The following is a 16,264-nucleotide window of genomic DNA, read 5'->3' as shown; positions in this document are numbered from 1 at the left end:
ATGTGGGACTCGATCCCAGGACGCTGGGATCATGACCTGAGCCGAAGGCAGCTGCTTAACCAACTGAGCCACCCAGGCGTCCCCCCTTATCAAACTTTTTAAATGAAAGGTTTGAGAATGAGACTTTCATTAAAAAATATGGACAATTAGGCCTTGCTTCCCAATGATGTCATAGATTTATGGTTCTGTAACAATTCTTGCTAACTATTTTTTAAATTTATTTTTTATTTATTTTCAGCATAACAGTATTCATTATTTTTGTACCTCACCCAGTGATCCATGCAATCTGTGCTCTCTATAATACCCACCACCTGGTACCCAAACCTCCCACCCCCCACCCCTGAAAAACCCTCAGATTGTTTTTCAGAGTCCACAGTCTCTCATGATTCACCTCCCCTTCCAATTTCCCCCAACTCCCTTCTCCTCTCTAACTCCCCATGTCCTCCATGCTATTTGTTATGCTCCACAAATAAGTGAAACCATATGATAATTGACTCTCTCTGCCTCTTATTTCACTTAGCATAATCTCTAGGTAATAATTTTTAAAACTGTATGATTGTATATAGCATTAGTGCTTATATAAATCTTTTAATAATTTTCTACAAAACACCTAAAAAAGGGCACCTGGGTGGCTCAGTGGGTTAAGCCTCTGCCTTCAGCTCAGGTCATGATCTCAGGGTCCTTGGATTGGGCTCTCTGCTCAGTGGAGAGCCTGTTTCCTCCTCTCTCTCTGCCTGCCTCTCTGCCTACTTGTAATTTCTCCCTTTGCGTGGCAAATAAAGTAAATACAATCTTTAAAAAAACACCTGAAAAAAAGAAAAAGAAAAAGAAAAAAGAAAAAAGAAAAAAAGTCTGCATTTTATGTTACAATTCTGCAACTTGGAAGGAAGAAGCAAGGAATACGGCTGAATTTCTTCCTGAGGAGAGGAAGAACTCAGACCCTTCCCAAAACATTCACTTGTTTCCCTTTCCTCTTCTAATAACATTAGCAGGTCCTGGGGCATCTAGGTGGCTCAGTCAATTGGGTTTCTGATTCCTGGCTTTGGCTCAGGTTGTGATCTCAGGGTCATGGGATGGAGCCCCATGTCAGGCTCCATGCTCAGTGTGGAGTTTGCTAGATATTCTCTCTCCCTCCCTCACCCCTCCCACTGTTCTCTCTCTTTCTCTCTCTCAATAAACAGATAAAATCCTTAAAAACACGTGCTCATGCACACACACACACACACACACACACACACACCCATTATCAAGACCTCAGCAGTTGGGACAACATGGAGCAACTAGCTAATTATGTGCTTTGTGCATTGAGTCTCCCAAATCATACAATTGTAAATAATTGGCAGTTGCCTCCAGGTTTTAGTTTGAAGGTTCTAATACAGTAGCTCCATACCTGTGTCTCCTCCCTTTGTGGGCATCTGCATCAGAAGGTCTCAGACTTCCTGCCAGTCCTGAGGAGGGATTTTGCGCCTTTATCACACATCAGACAGTTGATAAGTACTCCTTGGTCATGTTCCAACAGAGATGCATCCAAGCCCGGTAAGTTCTGAGGGGGACAGTGATTGGAAGAGGGACTGTCAGGAGCATTTTTTCCTCTTCAACAACACAAACATGATGATACCAGGTAGACGGATGAGAGGGCATCGGTTTCAAATTTCCAGATGAGAGCCCTGTGAAATTTGTTTTCTTGGTTCTGGTGAGGTTCTGAGAACTCTCATGAAGAGTTATGCTTCCACTCTCACTGCTTCTGGTCTGGTTGGCATCTCCCCCATCACAACCACACATGGATCTCTTTAACCTTTCCCTAAGCTACTCCAAAATGATCCTGAAGTAAGATTATGATAACTGGAAGGAGGAAGATGACATTGACCATTATCTACAACACAATGTACTTTTATTGAGGGTTTCCTAAATGTCAGGCTCTGAGGTATGTGTTTACTTAGCTTGTTTGGTTTCATCTGCATAATCTATCCCAAATTGTAAGTGCACACATTATTATTATTTTACATAAAATGAAAAGAGTGTAGCATTTTATGTAATGTGTGCCAGGTCATGACTTAGAAAGGGTTGAATGTTTGAATCTGGGCATCAGACTAGTCTTCTCCTCTGCCAACCCAAAATGGTTATGTCACTCCCTCTAGGGGTTTCTGGCAGACCACTGTTGGAGAGCAGTAGATAGTACTTCCTGCATCAACTATAGGAATAATGGCTGAAATCATAGGCAGTGATCATTGACACATGATTATTTAGGGAGATCTCTCTCTCTCTCATCCCTGCTCCTGGATTTTCGCTTCAACTGTTCACCTCCTCCTCCATCCTTTCTTTAAAATATTTTATTTATTTATTTGAGTTAGAGAGCTAGTAAGAGAAAGAGGAGGATCAGGGAAGCAGAGGGAGAGGGAGAAGCAGGATCCTCGCTGAATAGTGAGCCCAAAGTGAGGCTCTGTCCCAGGACTCAGGATCATCCTCAGCTGGAGGCAGATGCTTAAGTGACTGAGCCACCCAGGCTCCCCTCTCCTCAATTCTTATAATCAGCCTTCTCATTCACAAAGGGAGACACAAAATGTCCATTTCTACTCAGGAAACCAAATAGGGTTTAAAATGTATCTCAAATGTACCTGTAGTTAAAACTTCTGTACCTCTGCTTAAAACTTTCAGAAATTCTGGAAACAAGGAAGTTCATGGGACTCAGAGTATGACAATTTAATTTTGAAACTTGTCTGCTCCACTTATTATTAGTGTGCTATGCGGCAAGTCCCAGGTATCTCTGAGAATTAGGGCTATCATCTAAGTTGATTCCTAGTTGATACAGCTCAGCTGAATAAGGATTTTTGAAAAAAGATTTTATTTATTTGACAGACATAGATCACAAGTAGGCAGACAGACAGGCAGGAGAGAGGGGGAAGCAGGCTCCCTGAGCTGAGCAGAGAGCCTGATGCGGCGCTCAATGCCAGGGCTCTGGACTCCATCCCAGGACCCTGGGATCATGACCTGAGCTGAAGACAGAGGCTTTAACTCATGGAGCCACCCAGGCACCCCTCAACTTAATAAGGATTAAAATGGATGCCTTCCATGCAATAAATATGTGATGAATGCATAAAGTAGAGCATAATAAAATTTTTAAAGATTTTATTTATTTGAGACAGAGAGAGAGAGAGAGAGAGAGGAGAAGCACAAGCAGGGGGAGGGGCAGAGGGAGATGGAGAAGCAAACTCCCTGCTGAGCAGAGAGATCCAGGCGGGGCTGGATCTTGAGATCATGACCTGAGCCAAAGGCAGATACTTAATCAACTGAGCCACTTAGGTGCCCCCAAAGGCAAACTAAATTTTAGGTATTTTATTACTAAGAATGATAAAATTAATTCTCATGTCATTAGACAATATCTGGTGACCAGAAATTGCGATTTCCCTACAGCTTTAGCAGGACTTTTCACCTTTGTTTATACAAGTACATCTTTAGCATATGGAGGGAAACAACTGAGTCTCATTTATTTCTCAATCCCCAGAGCCTATACTTTGGCACAGAGGAGGCATCAAAATTTTAAAAATCTCAGTTCTTGGTGCTCTGATACCCTTCAGGAGAGTTTCTCTAGGGTAAATGTGTATGGAGAGAGGTGAACAATGAAGAAAACAATGAGGAAATGAATTTTAAGAAATACGTGTCACACTGAGAAATACCCCTGAAAGTACTAGGGTATATGACCACAAGTGTGAATAATTTATTTGTGAATTGTTTGAATAAACAATAGGGACACAGTACTGGATGCCCATTTGTTTCATTTTTCCAACCCTCTTTTCTTTTTCAGAAGGTGTCCAAGCTACATAGAACCACAAAATCTAACACATGTCTCAGAATTCTTCCTCACGGGACTCTCAGATGATCTGGAACTGCAGCCCCTTCTCTTTGGACTGTTCCTGTCCATATACCTGGTCACAGTTCTGGGGAATCTGCTCATCATCCTGGCTGTCAGCTCTGACCCCCACCTCCACACCCCCATGTATTTCTTCCTATCCAACCTGTCCTTGGCTGACATTGGTTTCACCTCTACCACAATCCCCAAGATGATCGTGGACATCCAAACTCAGAGCAGAGTCATCTCCTATATGGGTTGCCTGACTCAGATGTCTTTTTTGATCCTTTTTGGATGTATGGATGGTATGCTTCTGACTGCGATGGCATATGACCGGTTTGTGGCCATCTGTCACCCTCTACACTACTCAGTCATAATGAACCCCCGCCTCTGTGGCTTTTTAGTTTTGTTGTCTTTTTTTGTTAGCCTTTTGGACTCCCAGTTGCACAATTTGATTGTGTTACAACTTACCTGCTTCAAGGACATGAAAATTTCTAATTTTTTCTGTGACCCTTCTCAACTCCTGAACCTTGCCTGTTCTGACACTTTCACCAATAACATAATCATGTATTTTGTTGGTGCCATCTCTGGTTTTCTCCCTATTTCAGGGATCTTTTTCTCTTACTATAAAATTGTTTCCTCCATTCTGAGAGTCCCATCCATAGGTGGGAAGTACAAAGCCTTCTCTACCTGTGGCTCTCACCTGTCAGTTGTTTGCTTATTTTATGGAACTGCTATTGGAGTGTACCTTGGATCAGCATTGTTGCCTTCCCCCAGGAAGGACATGGTGGCCTCTGTTGTGTACACTGTAGTCACTCCCATGCTGAATCCCTTCATTTACAGCCTGAGGAACAGGGATATCAAGAGTGCCCTATGGAGGTTCCTCAGAAGAACAGGCTAATCTCAGTATGTGCACAATCCTTTTTGAAGTGTGGGTTGAAAAAATCAGCAAAACCAAACATGTAGACCAGCAAATACTGCTTTCTTGGTCACATTATTTTTTCAGTCTTATAGTTCCCATTCCTCTTCATGTTTCATATATGAATATTACTTTTTAAAATTTGTTTTTAATTGGTTTGCAGGAGTATTCTGGGATGCCTTGTACATCATAACAAATGCATGAGAGGTTCTTCTCAATGACCTGGTATCCAGGTGAAATGTAGAACTCTCTATCTCTCTTTTAAAAGATTTATTTGTTCATTTGAGAGGGGGAGGAGGGGCTTAGGTAGAGGGAGAGAGAGAGAACATCAAGAGGACTCCCCACTGAACTTGGAGCCTGTCACAGGGCTCTATCCCATGATCCTGAGATCATGACCTGAGCCAAAACCAAGAACTAGATGCTCAACCAACTGAGCCACCTAGGTGCCCCTACAAGTCTCTTCAGATACTTAAATTTTATGTTCTTTTCCATGGTTCCTGTGTACTTTCCATACCAATCTTGCATCTCTCAAAGCTGTTTATGTGGGTAAAGTCTAAGGATGTTGTTTACTGGTCCTCAACCATGGATTTTGTTAGACTCTCCTGAGGAGTCTTATAAATAATGATGACTGAGTCTTATCACCAGAGATTCTGACTTAGTAGGACAGGTGTGTGTGTAGGTATGAGGATTTTTAAAAAACACCCAAGATGGTTTAGATGTGAGTTCCTAAAGAGATCAAGCTCAAAAGGGTAAGTTGTGAAAAAATTATTGTAGTTCCAGGCAATGGTTTCTTTTTCAAATGTTTTCTTCAACTAATTGACCTCCAATACTGTAAAATTTTTTTGTGTGCTGGTTGGTTAAGTCTCTCTACTTCAAACTCATCTTTCTATACTTATCTTGTAATACTAAGGGTGAGTCTCTTGAAATCACTGCTTTATTTTCCCTCTGGCTTTCTTGTTTTATATATATATATATATATATATATATATATATATATATATATATATATACACATTTTTTCCTTTCTTCAAATTTTTACTTAAATTCCAGTTAGTTAACATACAGTGTAATATTAGTTTCATGTGTAGAATTTAGTGATTCATCACTTACATACCACACCCCATGTTCATCATAAGTACCCTTCTTAATACCCACCACCCATTTAACCTATCCCCCTGCTCACCTCCCCTCCAGTAGCCCTCAGTTCATTTTCTGTACTTAAGAGATGTTACATATTTTTAATAATGGCCAGCAAATGTCTTTCTACTCTAAAATTAAGTAAAGTTCACTATTCCCTTTAAACCCCTAGGCACTTGGTATTTACTGGCTTCTTGTTTTTCACCACATTGTTTCACTTTTTGCTTTGTCCTACAGAAGCTATTTAACCAACTACCTACACTCAATTCTCTTTATTAAAATAATTAGCTTGAATTCTTTTTTCTATTTATTTATTTGAGAGAGAAAGAGAGAAAGAACGGGAGTGGGGGGAGGGGCAGAGGGAGAGGGAGAGAATCTTAAGCAGACTCCATGTTGAGAATGGAGCCCACAGGTCATGATCCCAGGGTCCTGGGATCGAGCCCTGCATCAGGCTCCCTGCTCAGTGGGAAGCCTGCTTCCTCCTCTCTCTCTGACTGCCTCTCTGCCTACTTGCGATTTCTGCCTGTCAAATACATAAATAAAATCTTTAAAAAAAAAGAGAGAGAGAATGGAACCCAAATGGGGGCTCGATCCCATGATCTTGAGATCATGACCTGAGCTGAAAACAAGAGTCAGGCATTTAAACAATGGAGCCATCCAGGTGCCCCTGATATCTTTTTTCTTGACTGAGCCCTGAATGTTAAATTATAACATGAGGAGAAAGGTATGTTATGAGTTGTGTGCAGTTGGAACATTACAAAATAAGCTCATAAAATAAAGGTGGTTTTAAAGATATATCTTTGTTAGGAGTGTACAACTGAGATCTAAGTACTAGATCTCAGTACATATTTCCTGTAGATGGGTGACTCTAATGATACCTGAGGATTACTAAGTCACAAATTTCATCATAAATAAATAGTGCTTTGTCTTCATTTAAAAATTCCTCAGCAGCAAAGGTTTATATTGTTAACAAAGAGGAATTCTTTTCTTTCTGTAGTAATGGCCTGTTTAGAACTTCACTTTGTTACCATGCTTCCTTGTCTTCTGTCATTGGTAAATCAATCTTTGGGCTCCATTTGGTTCTTATTCTTCTTCTTTCTCCTCCTCCTCCAACTCCTTCTTTCCTTCTTTCACCTCCTCTTCCTCTTTCTCTTCTTTTCCTCCTCTTCCTCCTTCTTCTTCGATTTAATTTATTTATTTGTGTGAGAGAGAGAGCATAAGCAAGGGGTTAGACAGAGGGTGAGGGAGAAGCAGGGTCCTCACTCAGGGAGGGATCCTGACATGGGGCTTGATCCCATGACCTGAACTGAAGACAGATGCTTAACTGACTGAGGCACCCAGGGACCTCCATTTGGTTCTTCAATAAGAGTATCCATCTTTCTTTAGAAATGTCATATATAGATTTTTGGTTGTAATCTGTAAACTGTGGAAAGAACCAAGATGCCCTTCAATGGACAAATGGTAAGAAAGATGTGGTCCATATACACTATGGAGTATTATGCCTCTATCAGGATGAATACCCAACTTTTGTATCAACATGGATGGGACTGGAAGAGACTATGCTGAGTGAAATAAGTCAAGCAGAGAGAGTCAATTATCATATGGTTTCACTTATTTGTGGAGCATAACAAATAACATGGAAGCCATGGGGAAGATGGAGAGGAGAAGGGAGTTGAGGGAAATTGGAAGGGGAGGTGAACCATGAGAGACTATGGGCTCTGAAAAACAACCTGAGGTTCTTGAAGGGGCGGGAGGTGGGAGGTTGGGGGAACCAGATGGTGGGTATTAGGGAGGGCCCGTGTTGCATGGAGCACTGGGTGTGGTGCAAAAACAATGAATACTGTTATGCTGAAAAAAAAAAAAAAAGAATAGGAAAGAGAGTAGAAAAAAATGCGAGATAGGAAAATACTCCACTGCCCAAATATGGGCTAAAAAATTTGAAAATTTTAGCAACTCAAAGTTCATTTCTGAGCCTCAGAATTCTCAGCAGCAAATTAGGTGTAATAGAGCTTATCTTCCAAGGCCATGCAGTAATTGTAAATAATCGTGCCATGGTTCAATCAGATGGTAGTTTCCCATCAAATGGTAAATTCTATTATAACATTAAGGAAGTTAATTTAAATAAGCATCCCAGTAATTTATAAGTAACTTGATGTGTGGCTTTGAATATGATACATAACATTTTTCTATTTAAATTTCTCATCTATAGAGTTATGACAACAAGAACACTTAAATGAAAGGCTGGTTGAGAAGATATATTAAATGTGCTTAACATAACATGATTTAGCATATAGTAGAAGATCAATAAGAGCAAACTGTCATAATCAATATATTAACAGGCCATTGTATGGTTTGAACATATAGGCTTTGTGGGCCAAAATCTGATTTGCAAAATCAGCTCTTCTAACTCATTACCTGAATGCTCTGGGATATATTTTTAATAATTTTTTGGCCTCTAATCATTCATTTTAAATGATATTTAGCTGAAAGCATTCTAGGATTAAAAAGACAATGTGCAGGGGCACCTGGGTGGCTCAGTGGTTTAAAGCCTCTGCCTTCAGCTCAGGTCATGATCTCAGGGTCCTGGATCAAGCCCTTCAGAGGGAAGCCTGTTTCCTCCTCTCTCTCTGCCTGCCTCTCTACCTACTTGTGATCTCTCTCTCTGTCAAATAAATAAATAAATAAATAAAATCTTTACAAAAAGACAATGTGCACATGGTAAGAACCAAATAAATATAGATCCCATCATCATCATCATCTACCCTGTGGTTGATATATTTATATTTCAACTTTATTGAGAATATTTGATAGGCAAAATTGTGTAAGCTTAAGATGTACAATGTGTCAATTTGGTACCCTAATATATTGCAAGGTGATTACTACCATAGAGTTAGCTAACACTTACATTATGCCACATAATTACCATTTCATTTTTGTGGTGAGAACATTAAGGATCTACTTTCTTTCTTTCATTTTTTAAGATATTTATTTATTTATTTGACAGACAGAGGTCACAAGTAGGCAGAGAGGCAGGCAGAGAGAGAGAGGGAGGAAGCAGGCTCCCTGCTGAGCAGAGACCCTGATGTGGGGTTCGATCCCAGGAACCTGGGATCATGACCTGAGCCAAAGGCAGAGGCTTTAGCCCACTGAACCACCCAGGTGCCTCTAAGATCTACTTTCTTAGCAACTTTTAAATATATAACACAGTATTGTTAACTATAATCATCATGCTGTACATTAGATCCCCAGAACTTATCTATCTTATATCTGGAAGTTTGTACCCTTTAACCAACATATCCCTACACCCCTTCCCCTGCCAAGGGAGCCACTTTTAAACTTTTTGTTTCTATGAGTTTGGCTGCTTCAGATTCCACATATAAGAGCTATCATGCAATATTTGTCTTTCTCTGACTTATTTCACTTAGCACAATGCCCTTAACATCCATCTCTGTTGCAAATGGCAGAATTTGTTTCTTTCTTATAGCTGAATAATATTCCATTGTGTGTGTAGGTATATATGTCACATCTTCATTCATTCCTTTGTTGACGAACAAAGGTTATTTTGGATAATGTGAATAATGCTGCAATGAACAAGGGAGCACAGATAACTCTTGGACATCCTCTTTTCATTTCCTTTGGATATATGTCAATAAGTAAGATTTCTGGATCATATTGTAGTTCTATTTTTAATATTTTGAGACAGCTAATGCTGTTTTCCATCATGTTCATACTGATGTACATTCCCACAACAGTGCACAAAGGTTCCCTTTTCTCCACATCCTTGTCAACATTTGTTATACGTGTCTTTGAAGATAGTCGTTTTAACAAGTATGAATGTATGAAATGATATCTCATTGTGATTTTGCTTTGCATTTCCCTGATGATGAATGATGTCAAACACATTTCAGGTATCTATTGGTCATTTGTTAGTCCATTTTGGAATATATACTGCTTACTTAGCTCCTCTGCCCATTTAAATTTTTTTTTTTTTTTTTTGCCATTGAGTAGTGTGTTGTTTATATATTTTGCACATTAAGTTCTTATCAGGTATATTATTTCCAAATATGTCCTCCCATTCTCACATTCTGTGGTTGCTTCTTCATTCTGTTGTTTCTTTTGCTATACAGAAGGTTTTTAGTTTGATGTAGTCTCACTTCTTTATTTTTGATTTTGCTTTTGCTTTTAGTGTCCTATCCAGGAAATTGCTGCCAGACCAAGGTGAAGGAGTTCCCCCTATGTTATCTTCTAGGAGTTTTATATTTTCAGATTTTGTGTTTTCTTTTTCTTTGTTTTTAGTATTAACATAACTTTTCTTTTAAATTTATTTTTTTAAATTTTCAGCATAACAGTATTCATTGCTATTGTACCACACCCAGTGCTCCATGAAATCCATGTCCTCTACAATACCCACCACCTGGTACCCTGACCTCCCACCCCCCACCACTTCAAACCCCTCAGATTGTTTTTCAGAGTCCATAGTCTCTCATGGTTCACCTCCCCTTCCAATTTCCCCCAACTCCCTTCTCCTCTCTATCTCCCCATGTCCTCCATGCTATTTGTTATGCTCCACAAATAAGTGAAACCATATGATAATTGACTCTCTCTGCTTGACTTATTTCACTCAGCATAATCTCTTCCAGTCCCATCCATGTTGCTACAAAAGTTTGGTATTCGTCCTTTCTGATGGAGGCATGATACTCCATAGTATATATGGACCACATCTTCTTTATCCATTTGTCCATTGAAGGGCATTTTGGTTCTTTCCACAGTTTGGCGACTGTGGCCATTTCTGCTATAAACATTGGGGTACAGATGGCCCTTCTTTTCACTCCATCTGTATCTTTGGGGTAAATACCCAGTAGTGCAATGGCAGGGTCATAGGGAAGTTCTATTTTTAATTTCTTGAGGAATCTCCACACTGTTCTCCAAAGAGGCTGCACCAACTTGCATTCCCACCAACAGTGGAAGAGGGTTCCCCTTTCTCCACATACCCTCCAACACATGTTGTTTCCTGTCTTGCTAATTTTGGCCATTCTAACTGGTGTAAGGTGATATCTCAATGTGGTTTAATTTGAATCTCCCTGATGGCTAGTGATGATGAACATTTTTTTATGTGTCTGATAGCCATTTGTATGTCTTTATTGGAGAAGTGTCTGTCCATATCTTCTGCCCATTAAAAAAAATTAATTTATTTATTTTCAGAAAAACAGTATTCATTATTTTTTCACCACCAGTGCTTTCTGCCCATTTTTTGATATGATTATCTGTTTTTTGTGTGTGTTGAGTTTGAGGAGTTCTTTATAGATCCTAGATATCAACCTTTTGTCTGTACTGTCATTTGAAAATATCTTCTCCCATTCTGTGGGTTGCCTCTTTGTTTTTTTAACTGTTTCCTTTGCTGTGCAGAAGCTTTTGATTTTGATGAAGTCCCAAAAGTTCATTTTTGCTTTTGTTTCCTTTGCCTTCAGAGACATATCTTTTTTTTAATATTTTAATTTTTTATATAAACATATATTTTTATCCCCAGGGGTAGAGGTCTGTGAATCGCCAGGTTTACACACTTCACAGCACTCACCAAAGCACATACCCTCCCCAATGTCCATAACCCCACCCCCCTTCTCCCAACCCCCCTCCCCCCAGCAACCCTCAGTTTGTTTTGTGAGATTAAGAGTCACTTATGGTTTGTCTCCCTCCCAATCCCATCTTGTTTCATTTATTCTTCTCCTACCCACTGAAGCCCACATGTTGCATCACCACTTCCTCATATCAGGGAGATCATACGATAGTTGTCTTTCTCCGCTTGACTTATTTTGCTAAGCATGATATGCTCTAGTTCCATTCATGTTGTCGCAAATGGCAAGATTTCATTTCTTTTGATGGCTGCATAGTATTCCATTGTGTATATATACCACATCTTCTTTATCCATTCATCTGTTGATGGACATCTAGGTTCTTTCCATAGTTTGGCTATTGTGGACATTGCTGCTATAAACTTTCGGGTGCACGTGCCCCTTTGGATCACTATGTTTGTATCTTTAGGGTAAATACCCAGTAGTGCAATTGCTGGGTCATAGGGCAGTTCTATTTTCAACATTTTGAGGAACCTCCATGTTGTTTTCCAGAGTGGTTGCACCAGCTTGCATTCCCACCAACAGGGTAGGAGGGTTCCCCTTTCTCTGCATCTTCGCCAGCATCTGTCATTTGGAGACATATCTTGAAAGAAGTTGCTGTGGCTGATATCAAAGAGATTACTGCCTATGTTCTCCTCTAGGATTCTGATGGATTCCTGTCTCACGTTGAGGTCTTTTATCCATTTTGAGTTTATCTTTTTGTATGGTGTAAGAGAATGGTCGAGTTTCATTCTTCTACTTATAGCTGCCCAGTTATTGAAGAGACTGTCTTTTTTCCACTATAATTTTTTCCTGTTTTATCAAAAATTATTTGCCCAGAGAGTTGAGGGTCCATATCTGGGCTCTCTACTCTGTTCCACTGGTGTATGTGTCTGTTTTTATGCCAGTACCATGCTGTCTTGGTGGTCACAGCTTTGCAGTAATTTGGAAATCAGGTAACGTGATGCCCCCAGCTTTATTTTTGTTTTTCAACATTTCCTAGTGATTTGGGGTCTCTTCTGATTCCATACAAATTTTTGGATTATTTGCTCCAGTTCTTTGAAGAATACCAGTGGAATTTTGATCGGAATGACATTAAAAGTATAGATTGCTCTAGGCAGTATAGACATTTTAACAATGTTTATTCTTCCAATCCAAGAGCATGGAATGGTCTTCCATCTTTTTGTGTCTTCTTCAATTTCTTTCATGAGTGTTCTTTAGTTCCTCGAGTACAGATCCTCTACCTCTTTGGTTAGGTTTATTCCCAGGTATCTTATGGTTCTTGGTGCTATAGTAAATGGAATTGATTCTCTAATTTCCCTTTCTGTATTTTCATTATTAGTGTATAATAAAGCCACTGATTTCTGTACATTGACTTTGTATCCTGCCACATTGCTGAATTGTTGTATGAGTTCTAGTAGTTTGGGGGTGGATTCTTTTGGGTTTTCCATATAAAGAATCATGTCATCTGCGAAGAGAGAGAGTTTGACTTCTTCATTACCAATTTGGATTTGAGGTTTGGATTTGAGTAGCAAGACTCTATTCACAAGGCACAGGGTGCAGGCACTGTCTTTCCATACAATTTAGTTTCATGCAGCTAATGAGCCGCTGAAATGTGGGAGGTCCAAATTGAGATGTTCTGTCAGTAGAAAGTGCCAGATTTTGAAAAGGTACAGAAAAGAATGTAAAATATCTCAATTTTGTGTATTAGTGAAATTATAATATGTGGGGGGTAATGTAGTAAAATTTGGTATAGTAAAATTTTTTATTTTAAATAAAAAATATTTTATTTATTTAAATAAAATATTAAAACAAAAAAATCCCCCCAAAGCAACCAACATGCAACCTACATTTCCTTTATCTTTCTAGGTCACTCCAGACAGAATGTCAGCAGGGAAATAACTGAGCCTCATTCATTTCTGATTCCTCAGTACCTCCACTGTGGTTGGCACAGTGTAAGCAACTAATATGTATCTGTTTATATATATAAATTATATATTATATATTCTGAGCTAAAACTTTACATACTTATATATAGATTATATATAAATATATATATAAATAAAGTTTCAGCTTTGCATATATATGCATGCATACATATACATATATATGTATACACACACGCACGCGCGCACACACACACACACACACACCCCATATTGATTACCCTTTGTTAGTTCACAGGAACCCAGTGTAGTCCATATGGCTTCTATATACACTGGGGGCTTTCCCATCTGAGCTTTCATTTCTTCCAAGGATGTCCAGTATGACTGATGAATGGGATTCAGTGGTTTCCCTCCAGCCACTCTTCCAGATTGACAAATCAAATTCATCAAACCCTGAAGAAGGGGCCACAGGAACCCTCAGTTTTGTAGCCAAATTGGACAGAAGTTAGCTAGAGCACGAAGGACCTAGTACTTGTGATTGGCATCTGAAGTGGGGTGGGAGCAGTCTTGTGAGATATCCTGTGGGATTTGTTGCTCCTGGAAGGTAGTGTCCGAATTGAGTTAAATTGTAGGACTTTCAGCTAATGTAGACAACTGCTTAGTGTGGGGGGAAAGCACCACACATTTAATGACCAGGAGTTTCAGAAATGAAATATTCTGTGTAAAAGTAAAGGAGAAACACAAGAGGTGAAAAACTGGGTGGGTTTTATGTATAGAGTACCAAAGACTTAATTCAATTTTAATTTATTACTCATTACGTCAGTATTCATGCCCACTGTGTGTGGTCTTTGAGGGCAAGGTAATAGTTTCAGTGGTGAAGATGAGGACATATTTGTTCTCTGTTCTTATGTTCAAGAACCTCCCCAAGATTCTACAGGCCATCTTGTTTAAGTTTAGTGGGATACCTACCTATTACTGTAATTCAACGCCCAGTAGTGATTGAGGATATGGAGGTTTGTCAATTGGTGCATTTCGGTAGATATTAAAGTTAATTCAGAACCGATGTTGAAGAGATGCAAAAGCACTTTATATTTTTTGTTCTTTAAATTTTAATACATTTCAGACTTTCATCTGGGTTAAATTGTCTACCTCTGTTTCAGTTTTTTGTTTCCTTACCCATATGCAAGTGTCGCTCTTTCTCTTAATTTTTTTAAAAAAATAATTTATTTATTTTCAGCATAACAGTATTCATTATTTTTTCACCCCATTTCTTTATTTTTTATCCCTGGATATATTTCAAGGGGGTCCTCTCTATCTTGCTCATATTTGTAAATTTCTTTCTCCAGAGAGCTTCAAGCCAGATCTACAGGGTGAGGGATGTCCTCCATGATGGTGATTGTTTCTTGGGGTTTATATACCCTGTGCTTAAATCGGGTTTGAATTAACCTATTTACTGTAATACTGAGGTACTACATATGTTTCTCCCTATAAGTCCGGGGATGTGGATCTTTGTTGCAGCAAAACTGGGGCAACAGGAGCAGCAGAGGTATTGAAAGGTTCCAGCTTATTTTTAGGTATGCAGACCTCAGCAAGACACACAATGACTGCTTTTCTCCTCATCCTTTCCTCCCTCTTTTTCTCACTCCACTATTCCCTCTCTTTCCCTTCCAATGAAATTGTTTCATGAATAACCACCTAATGGACCTAGATCTTGCACAGTGTTTCCCCTGAACAGCCTTGGAGGACAATGCTTGGTTGAAACACACAACCAGTTAGGGTAAAAGCCTTTCCCTGACTCCAGTGTCCGTTACAGCTTCATTCAAAGACATATGGATAGGTTTAGGACAAGACACAAGACCCAGGGCCACATTAAGAAAAAAACCCAATCCCATTTCTTGTCTCTAACAGCCGAATAATTATTGAAATTTCCAAATTAGGTAATTTAGATCTATAAGAAAAGATTGGAAGGGCTTAAGAAATTCATCACAGCACAGCCCAGTCGAGATTGCAGACTTCATGCTTGCCAGCAGGCAGGAGAACCGGTGAGTAGTAGGCCAGAGCAGGAGAAGAAAGACCTTGTGTGGTGATGGTCATCGTCTCATGACCCACTCACTGCATCAAATAGAACACTCTGCAGAAATACGATGGGTTTCTATTCAGGATGTTGAATCTGATAATGCCACACATACTGGAGGGTATAAAAAGTTTTATTCCTTGTATGAAGACCTTCCTGTCTAGAGAGAGCATTGCAGGCTTTCTACATTGGTCTTTCTACATTGCTTATGAGGTTTAATGTCTCAATGTCACCAAAGGAGGAAGAATCCAGACTTGTTTGCTTCCTTGTTTTTTTCTTTGAATTGAGATATAATTGACATATAATTATATTAGTTTCAGTGTACAACATAATGATTCAAAATTTACACATGTTACACAATGATCATCACAAATCCAATTAACATCCATCACCATACGTAGCTGCAAAATTTTTTTCTTATAATGAGATCCTTTTTTTTTTTTTAAAGATTTTATTTATTTATTTGACAGAGAGGAATCACAAGTAGATGGAGAGGCAGGCAGAGAGAGAGAGAGAGGGAAGCAGGCTCCCTGTTGAGCAGAGAGCCCGATGCGGGACTCGATCCCAGGACCCTGAGATCATGACCCGAGCAGAAGGCAGCGGCTTAACCCACTGAGCCACCCGAGATCTTTTTTTTAAATTTATTTTTTATTTTCAGCATAACAGTATTCATGATTTTTGCACCATACCCAGAGCTCCATGCAATACATGCCCACCTTAATACCCACCACCTGGTACCCCGACCTTCCACCCCCCGCCCCTTCAAAACCCTCAGATTGTTTTTCAGAGTCC

The 16,264-nt window shown here is 39.5% G+C and overlaps 1 protein-coding gene across 1 annotated transcript; it reads left to right on the top strand.

The window, feature by feature from the left end:
* The first annotated feature begins 1,780 nt into the window (after positions 1-1,780).
* LOC132009622 (putative gustatory receptor clone PTE01) lies at positions 1,781-4,748 on the top strand. Its single transcript, XM_059387654.1, has 2 exons — positions 1,781-1,827; positions 3,746-4,748. Exons 1-2 carry the CDS (start codon positions 1,781-1,783, stop codon positions 4,746-4,748), a joined length of 1,050 nt encoding a protein of 349 aa, XP_059243637.1.
* Positions 4,749-16,264: the final 11,516 nt, after the last annotated feature.

Source organism: Mustela nigripes, chromosome 2 (assembly GCF_022355385.1).
Source record: "Mustela nigripes isolate SB6536 chromosome 2, MUSNIG.SB6536, whole genome shotgun sequence".
Taxonomy (NCBI): domain Eukaryota; kingdom Metazoa; phylum Chordata; class Mammalia; order Carnivora; family Mustelidae; genus Mustela; species Mustela nigripes.
Note: the sequence above shows the minus strand (reverse complement) of the source record. Positions and strands in the feature narration are given on the sequence as shown.

Coding starts and splice junctions, on each gene's coding strand:
- LOC132009622 (XM_059387654.1), top strand. CDS start 1,781: ATGGATCTCTTTAACCTTTCCCTAAGCTACTCCAAAATGATCCTGAA. Junction 1,828..3,745: donor TACTCCAAAATGATCCTGAA/GTAAGATTATGA, acceptor AATAAACAATAG/GGACACAGTACTGGATGCCC.